The sequence below is a fragment of the Podarcis muralis genome, chromosome 11 (assembly GCF_964188315.1).
Source record: "Podarcis muralis chromosome 11, rPodMur119.hap1.1, whole genome shotgun sequence".
NCBI lineage: Eukaryota > Metazoa > Chordata > Lepidosauria > Squamata > Lacertidae > Podarcis > Podarcis muralis.
This window is the reverse complement of record NC_135665.1, coordinates 57,925,018-57,942,106: the sequence shown is the minus strand read 5'-3', so window position 1 is coordinate 57,942,106 and position 17,089 is coordinate 57,925,018. Positions and strand designations below refer to the sequence as shown.

The window sequence follows — 17,089 nt, the reverse complement described above, 5'->3', positions numbered from 1 at the left end:
TAAACTCGTCTTGGCAAAAGGATTTTGTGAAAAGATGTATGTAAAATTGCATAAAAATCATTAACAAGGCTTGCCAAGTATTGCAGTTATATTATATATTAATATTATTTTTATTATTTTATATATATATTCATGTTACATGTCGTAACATGAATCAAGTTTGGCTCCATTGACAAACTAGGGTTCTTCTTTATAACAATGGCCTGATTTGATTAGTTTCCTAATCTCTTGATTTAAACACAAATCTTAAGCTCATTAAAAGGTTTTCATCAAGGCATACACCCTCCAAAGGCAGGTGGCTATTCTCACATTGCAGAATCACCAAATGATGAGCTATTTGCTCACATATATGATATTGTGGCGCCATTATAGGGGAAAGGCAGTAGTTCAGTGTTAGAGCACCTGCTGTGGATGTAAAAGGTAAAGGTAAAGGGACCCCTGACCATTAGGTCCAGTCATGGCCAACTCTGGGGTTGCGGCGCTCATCTCGCTTTATTGGCCGAGGGAGCCGGCATACAGCTTCCAGGTCATGTGGCCAGCATGACTAAGCCACTTCTGGAGAACCAGAGCAGCGCACGGAAATGCCATTTACCTTCCTGCCAGAGTGGTACCTATTTATCAACTTGCACTTTGACGTGCTTTCAAACTGCTAGGTTGGCAGGAGAGGGGACCGAGCAACGGGAGCTCACCCCGTCGCGGGGTTTCGAACTGGCGACCTTCTGATCGGCAAGTCCTAGGCTCTGTGGTTTAACCCACAGCGCCACCTGCATCTCACTGTGGATGTAGAAGGCCCCAAATTCAATCCTCGGCATCTCTAGAGCCAGGAGAGATCCCTGTCTGCAACTCTGGACAGCTGCTGCTGTCGATAAGATAAAACAATACTGACCCAGATGGACCAATGGTGTTACTTGGTTTAAGGCCCCTTCCTAAATTTCTATATTCCAAGTGATGCCTTTTATGTGCTCAGATAGCTTATCCCTGGGGACAACACAGAATGCGGGAAATTCAAGTCAAGAATTTGGGGCTGAGTGGGGATTTTGGCTGGGGCCCTGTGCAAGGATGTCTGCTTGTGCGCTGTGGCTTTCTTCTCCCATGGGTGCCCCCCCAAATTGGATCACAGGGTTTTGGAAGAAGCAGGGCATGGGGAGAAGAGAGTAATTGTTCTATCTAGCAAGCAGTGCCAGATTTACATATAAACTAAACAAGCTAAAGCTTAGGGCCCCACTCTCTTGGGGGCCCCAAAAAAATTTAAAGGGGGGAAAAACTGAATGTACATTTCCAAAATATAAGATAAAAAACAAATGAAATAAAACCTACATACAGCAACAGTGGCAAATGGCTTTAGATACCTATTAGGTCTATAAATTACCATATGGCATATATTCAACACAAAAACAGTGACAATTTGTTGCTGACAAAGGACAGCTGGACATATAAAGGGCCCCATTACCTTCAGTAGCTTGGGACCTCATCAAACCTAAATCCGGCTCTGCTAGCCATCATGCCTGCCTATAATTCCAGCACCTGATATGCACCTTATTGCTAAAAGCCCATGAATTTGTCCGATAAGACCATGGTTAGGCAAACTAAGGCCCGGGGGCCGGATCTGGCCCAATCGCCTTCTAAATCCGGCCAGCGGACAGTCAGGGAATCAGCGTGTTTTTACATGAGTAGAATGTGTCCTTTTATTTAAAATGCATCTCTGGGTTATTTGTGGGGCATAGAAATTCGTTCAATTTCCCCCCCCCCCCAAAAAAAAATATAGTCCGGCCCCCCACAAGGCCTGAGGGACAGTGGAATAAGAAGAAGAAGAAGAAGAAGAAGAAGAAGAAGAAGAAGAAGAAGAAGAAGAAGAGGAGGAGGAGGAGGAGGAGGAGGAGGAGGAGGAGGAGGAGGAGGAGTTTGGATTTGATATCCCGCCTTTCACTCCCCTTCAGGAGTCTCAAAGCGGCTAACAATCTCCTTTCCCTTCCTCCCCCACAACAAACCCTCTGTGAGGTGAGTGGGGCTGAGAGACTTCTAAGAAGTGTGACTGGCCCAAGGTCACCCAGCAGCTGCATGTGGAGGAGCGGGGAAGCGAACCTGGTTCCCCAGATTACGTGACTGCCGCTCTTAACCACTACACCACACTGGCTCTCATGCCCCCTGGACCAGCCCCCTGCTGAAAAAGTTTGCTAACCCCTGGATAAGACTATGTGGTTCAGGGGAACCCAATATTCTGTGTCTCCGCTACCATACCTTATTTTCCTGATTGTCCCAACGTTGTTGGTTCTCACTCGAAACACATCCGTTTTGCTCCTCTCAAAGGCAGAGCTGCTCCTGAAATATACACATGCCCCCAGAAAGCACAATTATTGTAAAGCAGGGGTTAACAGTGATCGTTACAGATGGTCTGCACATGCATTTGCACCACTCAGCTGACTCATCACCTGATAATTTGAACCTAAGTGTGGGGGAGGGCTCCCAATATCTATTGCAATGCTCAGCGGTGGCCATGAAGCCTCTGGCTCCTATTGGCTGAGTTGGTGGGAGGCATCAGAATGTCCATGAACATTCCAAGACTGAGAGGATGAAAGAGGCAGCACGGAATTCTCACAGTCAGTCTCCCTTGAGGGAAGTGAGGGGTCATTTTGGCTGGGACAGACACCTCGGACTGAGGGTCACGCTGGGTGCGTCTTGTGCTTCTCCCAGTGTTTTGGTTTCTTAAATTGAAAGACAACATTGGAGGATGCGGTCAAGAGGAGAGGAGTACTGACAACCGAAGAGTGCTGGCTACAAACCAGAGTAGCTGGTCTTACTGGGGAGAAAAGCAGGAAGCAAGGAACAGTGAAGGCCGGGAATTTAAGAAAGAGAAGAGCAAGGGAAAGTTGGCCCTAGGGGGAAAACGCTGATCCCGTGTTCTCACAAGTTCCACAATGTGCAGAAACTAGGATCAGCTTGCTTCATGAAGTAGTGGTGCTACTATTACCTTTTCGCTGGTATGCATGGAAATCTAAGGTGTAGGACAAAACTCTTACTTTGGAGAGTTCATGTCACAGGTGAGATTTGAACCAGGGAACATCCTGAACATCTGCTCAGTCTCTTCCATGGCAACCCTATGCGTGCCTTCTCAGAAGTAAGTTCTGTTGTTTTTACTCCCAGATAATTGTACACAGGATTGCAGCCTTAGGCAGAGGCACTGAGTTGTGCCCAAGATGGAGGGGGGTGTCACACGTGTGTGACATCACACGCATGCTGCTACCCCCCAACCCAGCCAGGCTGACTCGGCCCACCATCCTCCAGCCACCGCCAGCCACCTTGGCAAAGCACCTTAGTAAAGGTAAGACCTTTATGAAGACACTTCGCCCTGCTGCATTCCCGGTGGAGGACATGCCAGGGTGAAGATGCTTTGCCCTGCCGCAACCCTAGTGGAGATTGCCAGCGCACCAAACCCACCTCATAGGGCTGTTGTGAGGATAAAGTGGAGAGGGGGAAGAGAACTATATAAAAGGTAAAGGACCCCTGGACGGTTAAGTCCAGTCAAAGGCAACTATGGGGTTGCGGCACTCATCTCGCTTTCAGGCCAAGGGCGCCGGCGTTTGTCCACAGACAGCTTTCTGGGTCATGTGGCTGGCATGACTAAACCACTTCTGGCACAACAGAACACTGTGATGGAAACCAGAGCACCCTTTACCTTCCCACCACAGTGGTACCTATTTATCTACTCGCACTGGCATGTTTTCAAATTGCTAGGTTGGCAGGAGCTGGGACAGAGCAGCGGGAGCTCACCCCATCACAGGGATTTGAACCGCCGACCTTCTGATCAGCAAGCCCAAAAGGCTCAGTGGGCTCCTTGGAGTAAGGGGGGAATAAATGCAATCAATCAATCAATCAATCAATCAATCAATCAATCAATTCTAAGCCTCACTGGATGGCAGGCCTGGACAGGACTGACTTGCCCCCACCCCAACCTATAAAAATATAGATGCAACATAAGCAGGTAGTGAAATCTACTTTGCGGGGACCTCTGGAATGGATGTTTCTTGTCTTTGATGACACACAGAGACATGCAAATTCCTGTATGTTTATGCGGCGAAGGGGGAACCTATGGCAAAGACGTTTCATGTGACTTCAGCATGCCTTGTGGTGACCATTCTGTGAAGTGCGTTGCCGAAATGCAGAGGTGACGTTGCCATGCACTGGTGTGGCAGCACGCAGCCGTGAAAGGGAAAGAAGCAGAGAGCCTTGTGGCAACCAGAAAGGTACCACCTTTGAGGAAATGCATGGCATTTTGTGCAATCGGCGCCGTGGAGCGAAACAGGGGGTCTCAAATGTCATGCATTCCGCAAGGCGCATCATCCATCAACGCTCCGAAAACAGCCCGCCGGGGAGATGCATGAGATTCCATCCTTTTGCCATATTCCGTGAACAGCGTGACAAATTTGGAGCGGGGCGTAGGCATCGTGCTCTCTCGCAACCCTTGCTGTTGAGTCAGTTATTACCGTCAAATGTTAGCTGGAGCTAACAGGCAGGAATGAAGTCCTTCTGGTTTTGCCTGTGAAGTTTGTTCTGTTCTGTTCTGTTTTTGAGGAGACCACAGGGAAGAGAAGGACGGGAATTGGGAAGCCCTGAAAAGCAATTACGCTGCAGTGAGATTTCTGAGAGGGGTGACGCCTTGTCAGCGTATAACACCTGTGCTCAGAGATCGACACCGGTTGCTGATTTGCTCCCAGGTTAATTTCAAGGCGTTGCTATAAGTATAAAGTTAAAGGGACCCCTGACCATTAGGTCCAGTCGTGGATGATTCTGGGGTTGCGGTGCTCATCTCGCTTTACTGGCTGAGGGAGCCGGCGTACAGCTTCCGGGTCATGTGGCCAGCATGACTAAGCCGCTTCTGGCGAACCAGAGCAGCACACGGAAACACCGTTTACCTTCCCGTCGGAGCGGTACTTGCACTGTGTGCTTTCAAACTGCTAGGTTGGCAGGAGCAGGGACCGAACAACGGGAGCTCACCCCGTTGCGGGGATTCAAACCGTCAACCTTCCGATCAGCAAGTCCTAGGCTCTGTGGTTTAACCCACAGCGCCACCCGCGTCCCTCTGCTATTAGTATACAAAGCCCTTAATAATTTGGGACCAGTTTACCTACGAGATCGCCTTGCCACATATTTGCCTGCTTGAGTGCAGAATTGGCACTGGTGCAGGTGACACATAATACCCCTTCCACATTTGTAAGAACTCCATCATTTCGTGTGACAGCACCTACACTTCGGAACTCCCTGCCGATTGAGACCAAGCAGGTGCCTTGCTCTGTTCAGTGCCTGCTAAAAACATTCTTGGATAGACAAGCCTTCACTCCTGATTTTTCAGAAACGCTGGTGTGAATTTTAAACTGCTTTAGTATTTTAACTGCTTTAATGTAATTGTTTGCTGGTTTTATGGTTGATCTTTGTGTAAACTGCTTTGAGGGCTGTTGTTTTTACAATCAAACGGTGCATAAATACATCAAACAGGGTATTCAATTAATAAGAATTTTAAAAGGTCAAATGAGAAGCTGTTTTGGAAGAATGGCAAGCTATTTTTGTGACATTTGGCAAGGTAAGATGGAGTGCAGTTGCAGGTTTAAGTCAGGAGAGAGTTAATTTCAAATGCTGAACAAGATTCCTAGCCATGAATGCTTAACAGCTCATTCTGGGGTCATAAATGAAACTGACTGGGAAGAGATTTGGGAGATGCATGAGAAAGTACTTTTTCAACATGGCAAAATAAAAAAAAACTCCTTTCAGTGATTGCTTAAAACCATTTTCTTCTTTTTTTCTGCTTTGAAAAGCCTATGTAGAATGCCGGCATATGTTTTAATCTCTCTCTCTCTTTTTTTTTTTTTTTTTTTTGCTTACTGTTTATTTTCATCATCTTTTTTTAACTGTCTTTCACTGATAATTCTAGTGTGTTTGTTTGTTTTTGTAAACCTCTTAGAGGTTTTTTATTACAATCAAGCAGTATGTAAATGATGCAAAATAAATAAATGAAAATAAGAAACATGTTGTTATGGCCGCTGCTGTGCAGCTGGAGTGTGTGTGGATGAATCTGTCATTTTATCTCAGGCCCCGTCTGCAGAAGACATTTAAAGCAGTAGTATGCCACTTTAAGAATTCATGCCCCCCGCAAAGCATCATGGGAACTGTAGTTTGTTAAGGCTGATGAGTGTTCTTAGGGGACCCCTATTCCACTCACAGAGTTATAGTTTACAGAGTGAGTTTAGCAGTGAGTTCCTCTTTCCAGAGAATTCCGGGAATTAGGAGAATTTTGGGTCTCCTAACAACTCTTGTCACCCTTAACAAACTGCAAATCCATGATAGTTTAAAATGGTAACACGTTGCTTTAAATGTCTGGTGCAAAGATGGTCTCGATTTCTCATTTTCCCCATCTACAGTTCTCCACATCTCTGCAGCAATTTATTATTTTTAAGAAGAAGAAAAACCCTCATGAAAATTCATCAGCAAATTTCTCCTAATAAACCCATTCTTGTATGCAGTTTTGAATAATATGCACATTTTTGCAAGCAATTCCCCCTGAATTAATTAATTCTCTATGTTGTTTTCACTAATATGTGCACTTTTGTACACAACGTTCGGTTGAAGAACCGTTACGCAACATTCACAAAAATGCAAAATTTAAAGGATAGCTGTGTTTGACCTCACACATTCGTTTGAAGAGTGTGAATTCGGTGGTTTCTCGTTGAAATGAACACAAAACTAAATTTCTATCCCACCACCAGCTGGGGCTGATGTAAATGGTGGTCTGAAACATCTACAGTGTCCTAGGAGCCAACTTGGTGCACTGAATGCGTTTGAGTATTCTGAAATCATCTCCAGGTTGTTTCAAATATGGCAAAGAGGCCTGAAATTTCATACATCTCCTTTACCATTCCCATATTATTTGTCTTTATAAGGTTTTCGTGTTTGAGTTGCTTCACTGGAGAAAGAAGGTCTTTTGAGGGGGAAACTTAAAAGAGTTTCAGGTACCTCTTGTCAGCGCTGTAGACATGGAGAAAATGTGGCATTATGGTATGAAATTAGCATTTTCAGTGAAACATTGAAAGCAATCAAGCATAGTAGAGAACCTGGCGCAACACAAGAATGGGAGCCTCACAGTGCAATCCTTGCCATGGCTACTCATAAGTAAGTCCTAGTGGATTCAATAATAATAATAATAATAAATTTTATTTATATCCCGCCCTCCCCAGCCAAAACCGGGCTCAGGGTGGCTAACAACAATAAAATAGTGCAACATTCTAAAAACATTTCATTATAAAAATTAATTAAAATCAAATTAATGGCAACCATTAAGCTAAAGTTCTGTGAAGATTGCCAAAGGAGGGAGTCAGGCTGTGCCCTGACCAAAGGCCTGGTGGAACAGCTCAGTCTTGCAGGCCCTGCGGAAAGATGTCAAGTCCCGCAGGTCCCTAGTCTCTTGTGACAGAGCGTTCCACCAGATTGGAGCCGCAGCTGAAAAAGCCCTGGCTCTGGTTGAGGCCAGCCTAACCTCACTGTGGCCTGGGATCTTCAGGATGTTTTTATTTGAAGACCGTAAGTTCCTCTGTGGGACATACCAGGAGAGGCGGTCACATAGGTACTAGGGTCCTAGGCCATATAGGGGGTTTACTCCCAGTAAGTGAGGTTTGGATTGTCCTTTAAGCCAATCCTTTACCCACTTACCGGGGACTAAGCCTCATAAGACTCCGTGTGACTTCCTTCTGAGTACACACCAGTAGGATTGTACTGTCGATCGTTCTCCGTTAGGACTATGGGGCCATTAAGAAAACAAACCGCTTTGTGGAAAATCTGAACATTGTACCAGCCATCTTCCTTGTTGCAGCCTGCATCTTAAGGGCTGTCACATGGAAGATGGAGCATGCTCGTTTCTCCAGTTCCCAAACAATGGATTCAAGTTACAAGAAATAGGGCTGCCATACGTCTGGATTTTCCTGGACATTACAGGGATTTCAAAGACCGAAGCATAGCTGTCAACTTTCCCCTTTTCTTGAGCGGAATCCTATTCGGAAAAAGGGAATTTCCCTTTAAAAAACGGAAAAGTTGACAGCTATGGACCGAATTGATGTCCAGGGGGAATCTCTGGAAGACAGCATTTCATCCTGGACAATTTGGGGGGTTTCCTTAAGAGCTTAAAAACTTTTGGGGTGTCCTGGTTTTTACTTTTCGAAATACAGTGGTACCTCAGGTTAAGTACTTAATTGGTTCTGGAAGTCTGTACTTAGCCTGGAGCGTTCTTAACCTGAAGTGGACTTTCCCATTGAAAGTAATGGAAAGTGGATTGATCCGTTCCAGACGATGAAAAAACACCCCCTAAAACAGCAATTTAACACGAATTTTACTGTTTCACGAGACCATTGATCCATAAAATGAAGGCAATAATCAATGTACTGTACTATAAAATAAATAAGACAGTATTTTAGATGGGGGGGGGAAATAAAAAAAAATTCCAAACTCAGTTTGGAGGGGGCTCAGGGTCCTCTTCCACAATCACAATCGGCTTGGCTCCCTGCATTCGTAGAGGCCTCAGAGAGCTCCTGAGGCTGGAGACCAGTCGCAGAGCCTCTGCAGGCCCCATGGATGCCAGGGCTTGGCTCCCAGCATTTGTAGAGGCCTCAGAGAGCTCCGTAGGCTCCGCCGATGTCCGGGTTTGCCTCCAGGCAGCGGCGAGGCCTCCAAGAGCTTGGACAACTTACTTCTGGATTATAATCATTCGTAACCCGAAAAAATGTAATTTGAAGCATTCGTAACCCGAGGTACCACTGTATGGCAACCCTACCAGAAAGGAGATTACGACTCAACATCAGGAAGAATTTTCTGACGTTAAGAGCTGTTCGACAGTGGGACGGACTCCCAGAAGAGATGGTGGTTTCTCCTTCCTTGGAAGTTTCTAAGCAGAGGTTGGATGGTCATCTGCCGGGAATGCTTTAGCTGAGATTCCTGCATTGCAGGGGGTTGGACTAGATGACCCTCAGAACCCCTTCCAACTCTACAGTTCTATGATTCTGTAAATTACCCACCCCTCTTTTTCATTAATGCTATGATTGTGACATCTTCTGATTCAGAACCTAGGGGCTCAGCCACCCTAGTTTTTGATTCACACAATAGATCTCCTTCTAAGGTAAAGGTAAAGGGACCCCTGACCATTAGGTCCAGTCGTGGCCGACTCTGGGGTTGCGGAGCTCATCTCGCTTAATTGGCCGAGGGAGCCGGCGTACAGCTTCCAGGCCATGTGGCCAGCATGACTAAGCCACTTCTGGCGACCAGAGCAGCACATGGAAACGCCGTTAACCTTCCCGCCAGAGTGGTACCTATTTATCTACTTGCACTTTGATGTGCTTTCGAACTGCTAGGTTGGCAGGAGCAGGGACCGAGCAATGGGAGCTCACCCCATCGCGGGGATTCAAACCACCGACCTTCTGATCGGCAAGTCCTAGGCTCTGTGGTTTAACCCACAGAGCCACCCGCAACCCAGATCTTCTACTGGTCCACAACACAAACTGTCCTTTCATACTGCATCACGGTGTGGTACGCTGGTTTGACATCAACTGATAGGAAGTGCCTACAGAGGGTGGTGAATACAGCACAAGATATTATGGGCTGTTCCATGAATCCGCTGGATGAAACAGCAGAAGAACTTTGCCTCAGGAGAGTGAGGAAAATTCTCAGGGATGATTCACACCCTGGCTGGCACTTTCTTGATCTCCTGCCCTCAGGCAGAAGATATAGAAGCATGATTAGTCGCACCAACAGGGTAAAGAACAGCTTCTATCTGTGGGCTGTTAGGCTGCTGCATGAAAAGGGCAAGTGACTTTTGGGTTTGGTGGGTGTGCGTCAGTAAACAAGGGGAATTAGGACTAAGAGAGCTGAGTGGGGGGTGCTTGTGTAATCTCACTGTATACAAGTTGTACAAGTGACAATAAAGTGTTTCAATATTTCAATACCCCTAAATCTGCTTGGATGTGGGTCTGTTGAATCTGTACTTAAATTTCATGACAAGCAGGACATATAATCATTTTACCATTCACACAGCTCACTTGTCACTATGCAATAGGCCTACACATGCCAAACTCGCCTCATTGCACCGAGCCCGTATGTTCTCATTCCAATTTATCTTTCCCTCAAAACAGGTATGCAAAACCACATTCTCGCCTATTGACAATAACCACCCGCTGCACTTCAATGTGCTTTTAAGTGGCTCAGTTAACTATAGTACACTTTCTGCAAAGCTAGAGAATTGTCAGGATATGTGTTAGATAATTGTCAGGATATGTGTTAGATTAATTGTCAGGATATGTGTTAGATTACGTTTTGGGATGAGGGGGGTAAGCGAAAAAGGCTTCTGAATGGACATTTCAAAACAGCGGTAACAAAAGGATTAACACATGTATGGGTCTGTGAGTGTTCGGATTATACATGCAGGTGTCGCTCAAATTTTCGCATGCATTTAGAATGTGCTGCATCCATCAGTGAATCAAGATACGTCGCAAACCAAAATCTCTCATTTTAGCTTACTGCAGAGAAAGCTGCTGAGTTCACAGATACCCAGCGTGACTCACTTGCTGGTCAGATGGGCTTTCGGAGTGATGCCAAATTCTCCAAAGAGAGTAACAAAGACATTGGCATCGGTCCCCGCTCCTCGGACGTCTCCTGTCACCGTCACGACTTCGTAGACTGTGGATACAAATTGGAGGAAATACGTGAAACCAGCAGGAAGAATGTATCTTACTCTCCAGGGTGGAGTGGAGCAACTGGTCAAAATGGACCCCACTGTCAAGATTTGAAACAAGATTCATTTTAGAGTAAGTACAGGATTCAGAGCAAAGATCTTTTCAATGCCTCACTTCTGAAAATATAAAAAGAGGAAGATTAGGACTGGAAGCAGAGATGAACAACTCTGTCAATTTTGTTGTGCCTCAGTTTCTCATTTTTCCAACCTCTCCATATTCCTGCAGTAGCTTACAATTTTTAAAAACAAGTCGTCATGAAAATTCATCATGGTATGCATTTTTGTGTTTTTAAACAAAAAACCACTCTGTGATCTTCAGGTGAAGGGTGGTATGTAAAGTTATGAAATAATAATAATAATAATAATAATAATAATAATAAGCATTTTAGCGTACATTTCTCCTAATATATACCATTTTGCAAGCAGTATTAACTAAAATACACATTTTTGCAAGCAATCAAAATGAATTTTGGATCACCTTTGGAGTTTACTTAAAAAGAAATGTATTAATAAAAAATCATTTAAATGCTGCAGCCCTAGGAGTAAGTTTTCTACTTATTTTAGACAGGGCTTCTGAAATAGTTGACAATTTCATGTAAATTTTGAGTGGCTGGCAACCCTTTTATATAGAGCAGTGTTTCCCAACCTTTTTTGGGCAAAGGCACACTTGTTTCATGAAAAAAATCTCGAGGCACACCACCATGCCAGATGGGGAAAGGTCACTTTTTACTTATGTAAAAAAAAAAAAAAAAAAAATAGTAACAGCATAGAAGGTAATGGTTAGGCTAGCGTCCCTCTTCCAAATATGCTAGGTTTTTATTTGCAGGGACTGTTCTACATGGGAAAGCATTCAGCACTGTCATTCTCCCATCTGCCATCTGAATTGGTACTATTCTGGGTCAACTTACTCTGCTGCATGTGTAGATGAAAATGGCACCAAGTGTGGGGGAGGGGGCAGAACAGGTTTCAGATACAGGATATTAAGCATACACGTACTTCAGATTGAACTGGTTGCTTGCTTTGCAAGTTTTCATTTCCCAAATGACTGCCTTGGCAAGCGCAATACCTACCAGGCTCAAGGCCGGTCTCGCGCTGCCGCTTCCCGCGCTCTCAAGGACCCGGGAGGAGGAAGGCGTGAAGGGAATCCCGAAGGCGCGAAAACCTCGCGCATGCGCAGGCCTTCCACCTGCGACAGCCCAGTAGGCCGGCCGAAGCGAGCGGCGATGGGATGTGGGAGGGAGGGAGCTCGCCGCCCCGCGTGTGCCTATGTGGGGCACGCTACAGACCCGTGACGTCAGCGCCACGCAGGCAGCCAGGCAGGCAGACGGCGAGAGCCCCGCGCTGGGCGGCCTCTCCTCGCCGCCGCTGTCCCGCCTCTCGCCGCCCGACTCGCCCGCCTCCCTCCAGGCAACATCTCGCGGCACACCAGGCAACGTCTCGCGGCACACTAGTGTGCCGCGGAACACCGGTTGGGAAACACTGATATAGAGTATCCTGGCACCCTCCAGAAATTTCAAACTATAACTCCCGTCAGCCCCAAGCAAAACACCTATACCAGCTGAGGCTGATGGGAATTGCAGTTGAAAACCTTGGTAAGACATCAGGTTGGCAAAGGTTGCTGTGTCCTATATTTGCAAATCCAAGCACTGCAACCTAGAAGAGGCACATGCAGGAATTCCATGGGCTTCGTTATTCTTGATGAGCCACTGCAAAGTCAAATGTTATTATTTCTGACTCATTGCGTGATGAGTGCCTTGAGTCATTTGGAGTCTTAGCTGGGAGCAAGACATCGGTCTACCTTTCGGAAGCCAGGAAAACACATATTGGTTTCTTCACAGCGCTGGCAGATATTAGTTCAGAAACTGGCAGATTTTGTGATCTAATTTCAATTTGTGCTGGGCAGGGAAGCACATTTACCAGAGAGATGCCAAATTCACCCCACAGGTATCCATTGTGATTAGCAAGCAAGGCACCCTTTATATCATGCTGATTTGATAGAAAGTGATGTACAATGGTACCTCAGATTACAGATGCTTCAGGTTACATACGCTTCAGGTTACAGACTCCGATAACCTGGAAGTAGTACCTCGGGTTAAGAACTTTGCTTCAGGATGAGAACAGAAATCGCATGGCGGCAGGGCAGCAGCAGCAGGAGGCCCCATTAGCTAAAGTGGTGCTTCAGGTTAAGAACAGTTTCAGGTTAAGAACAGGCCTCCAGAACGAATTAAGTTCTTAACCCGAGGTACCACTGTATCTCTCCACCCTCTTTGCAAACTTGTAGAGGTACAACTATAGAAGAATGAGCACAGGTTCAGTTACAGAGGGGTGAATCTGTCAGTGTTGGTCTCTCTTTTTTTCCAGTCTTACATGCAGTTCTCTGCATTTGCTCATAAGTTTGTGTGTTTGTTTATTTGGTTGGTTGTTTTTTTAAAGTCTTCCTGAAAATTCACCAGCATAATGTGAACTTCTGCTATACCTCAGGCACGTCCAACAGGTAGATCGTGATCTACTGGTAGATCACTGGACATCTATTGTAGATCCCTGGTAGATCCCTGGCTCAACAACTGTGACCTGAACCCCAAAAAAGGGGGTAGATCACTGACAGTTTTTAACTCTGTGAGTAGATCACAGTCTCTTGGGAGTTGGCCCCCCCGATATACATCATGGGTCGGCAAACTAAGGCCTGGGGGCCAGATGTGGCCCAATCGCCTTCTTAATCTGGCCCACAGACAGTCCGGGAATCAGCGTGTTTTTACATGAGTAGAATGTGCCCTTTTATTTAAAATGCACCTCTGGGTTATTTGTGGGGCATAGGAATTTGTTCATTTTTTTCCTTCAAAATATAGTCTGGCCCACCACAAGGTCTGAGGGACAGTGGACCAGCCCCCTGCAGAAAAAGTTTGCTGACCCCGGATATACATTTTTCTACACAATTCTTATTTATACAAAACAAGTTTCCCTAGTATAATTCATTTCTGTATGTATATATATATACAAGAAGTTACAAGAAAGGAAATTCTGACTCAACATCAGGAAGATTTTACTGATGGTTAGAGCTAACCAATAAATTCCCCATCCCTGTTTTTCATTGATGCTGAAGTATTTTTCAGCCCTTAGGTTTATTTTTACAATGCACATAGCAGATCAAATACTCAGTGATCTATCCTGTTAGGCAAAGATCATAAGATGACCTGGATGTTCGCCAAATTCTGTGTACAGATCTGTAGGAGCAGACCATCCCCCAACCCAAACTAGTTTGCTAAGAAAATCCCCAAACCCCCAAACTTGGTTCCATGGGTGACTCTGGGTCATCTCTCTGTGGTAGCTTATCTTAAAGTTTTAAGTGTCTATATGCTTATCGCAGGGACACAGGTGGCACTGTGGGTTAAACCACAGAGCCTAAGACTTGCCGATCAGAAGGTCGGCAGTTCGAATCCCCATGACGGGGTGAGCTCCTGTTGCTAAGTCCCTTCTCCTGCCAACCTAGCAGTTCAAAAGCATGTCAAAGTGCAAGTAGATAAACAGGTACCACTCCGGTGGAAAGGTAAATGGCATTTCCGTGTGCTGCTCTGGTTCACCAGAAGTGGCATAGTCATGCTGGCCACATGACCTGGAAGCTGTACTCGGTCAGTAAAGCAAGATGAGCGCTGCAACCCCAGAGTCGGTCACGACTGGACCTAATGGTCAGGGATCCCTTTACCTTTTACCTTATGCTTATCGCATTTATAAATTTTAAATTTATTGTTGTACATTGCTTTAAATGTTTGCTTTCCTTCTGGGATTGTACCCCCAAGTGTGTTTTAGAAGCTGGTCTCCGACCGTTATAAATTTATGTATCTATTTATATCTATCTATCTATCTATCTATCTATCTATCTATCTATCATCTATCTATCTATCTACAGTGGTGCCTCGCAAGACAAAATTAATCTGTTCCACGAGTCTCTTCGTCTTGCGGTTTTTTCGTCTTGCGAAGCACGCCTATTAGCGGCTTAGCGGCTTAGCGGCTCTTAACGGCTTAGCGGCTTTAAGCAAAAGGAAACAAACTCGCAAGAACTCGCAAGACGTTTCGTCTTGCAAAGCAAGCCCATAGGGAAATTCGTCTTGCGGAACCACTCAAAAAACGGAAAACCCTTTCGTCTAGCGAGTTTTTCGACTTGCGAGGCATTCGTCTTGCGGGGCACCACTGTATCTATCTATCTATCATCTATCTATCATCTATCTATCTATCTATCTATCTATATCTATCTATCTATCTATCTATCTATCTATCTATCTATCTATCTATCATCTATCTATCATCTATCTATCTATCTATCTATCTATCTATCTATCTATCATCTATCTATCTATCTATCTACCCACCCGGTGATCTACTGATCTGTTAAATATAAAATCAGATCATCCACCCACCCAGGTTTTCAGAAGCAGAACAGAAAGTCACACTATAAAGTCACACTTGCCTTTTCAGACCTACCCCAACAGAGCTGAAAGACAAGGTGTAAATTAATTAGTAAAGTGGTCCTCTTCATTTCCCTCATTATTGAATGCAGCCTGTTTTTAAATACATATCATCTTACAAGTATTCATTCCCTGTAATGTGCCTATGAAAGAGCAACGCTCCTCACTGAGGCTGTTTGGATATTTCAGGTTGCCAGAATCCTCTGACTTCCCAGAGCTACTTGTGCGAGATAACAAGGGCTTGATGCTTCTTGACAGCTGGGGCTGAACAGAACTGCGTCCTGCAGGCAAGATGGATTCTTCCACTTCTCAGAGCTAAAAGTCACATAGAATCATAGAACTGTGGAGCTGGAAGGGACCCCCAGAGTAATCTCTTCCAGCCCCCTCACAATGCATGGATTTTAGCTAAGGCAGCCTGGGAGTCATTCTGGACTCACAGCTGTCCATGGAGGTGCAGGTCAATTCTGTGTCCAGGGCGGCTGTCTACCAGCTCCATCTGGTACGCAGGCTGAGACCCTACCTGCCCGCGGACTGTCTAGCCAGAGTGGTGCATGCTCTGGTTATCTCCCGCTTGGACAACTGCAATGCACTCTACATGGGGCTACCTTTGAAGGTGACCCGGAAACTACAACTAATCCAGAATGCGGCAGCTAGACTGGTGACTGGGGGCAGCCGCCAAGACCACATAACACCACTCTTGAAAGACCCACACTGGCTCCCAGTACGTTTCCAAGCACAATTCAAAGTGTTGGTGCTGGCCTTTAAAGCCCTAAATGGTCTCGGTCCAGTATACCTAAAGGAGCATCTCCACTCCCATCGTTCCGCCCGGACACTGAGGTCCAGTGCCGAGGGCCTTCTGGCGGTTCCCTCGCTGCAAGAAGCAAAGTTACAGGGAACCAGGCAGAGGGCCTTCTCGGTAGTGGCACCCACCCCGTGGAACACCCTCCCATCAGATGTCAAAGAGAAAAACAACTACCAGACTTTTAGAAGACATCTGAAGGCAGCCCTGTTTAGGGAAGCTTTTAATGTTTAATAGGTTATTGTATTTTAGTGTTCTGTTGGAAGCCACCCAGAGTGGCTGGGGAAACCCAGCCAGATGGGTGGGGTATAAATAATTTTATTATTATTATTATTATTATTATTATTATTATTATTATTATTATTATTGACAGATGGTCATCCAACCTCTACTTTAAAAACCTCTAAAGAAGGAGAGTCCACAACCTCCCAAAGGATACCGTTCCACTGTAGAACTGCTCTTGCTATCAGAAATTTCTTCCTGATAGCAAAACTCCTTTCTTGTAACTTGAAGCCACTGGTTCGAGTCCTACCCTCCGGAGCAGGAGAAAACAAGCTTAATCCCTCTGCTATGTGACAGCCCTTGAGATATTTGAAGATGGCTCTCATATCTCCTCTCAGTCTCCTCTTTTCAGGCAACCAGGGGTCAGCAAACCTTTTCAGCAGGGGGCCGGTCCACTGTCCCTCAGACCTTGTGTGGGGGCTGGACTATATTTGGGGGGGGAATAATAATGAATGAATTCCTACGCCCCACAAATAACCCAGAGATGCATTTTAAATAAAAGCACACATTCTGCTCATGTAAAAACACGCTGATTCCAGGACCATCCGTGGGCCGGATTTAGAAGGCGATTGGGATGGATCCGGCCCCCAGGCCTTAGTTTGCCTACCCATGGGCTAAACATGCCCAGCTCCTTCAACCGTTCCTCCTAAGGCTTGGTTTCCAGACCCTTCGGTCATCTTGGTTGCCCTCTGCACACATTCCAGCTTGTCGATATCCTTCTTAAATTGTGGTACCCAGAATTGGACACAGTCGTGGCAAAGGGGCTTGAATAACTCAGAGAAGCTATAA

General features: G+C 45.6%; 1 protein-coding gene across 1 annotated transcript in view; it reads right to left on the bottom strand.

Annotated features, from left to right (window-relative positions):
- The window catches only part of LOXHD1 (lipoxygenase homology PLAT domains 1), a 184,802-nt gene that overhangs the window by 147,588 nt on the left and 20,125 nt on the right, over window positions 1–17,089 (bottom strand). Inside the window, exons 2-3 of the mRNA XM_028749019.2 lie at window positions 10,590–10,704; window positions 2,239–2,319 (exon numbers count right to left, since the gene is read on the bottom strand). Coding sequence (XP_028604852.2) covers window positions 2,239–2,319; window positions 10,590–10,704 — 196 coding nt within the window. The remainder of the gene's footprint in view (window positions 1–2,238; window positions 2,320–10,589; window positions 10,705–17,089) is intronic.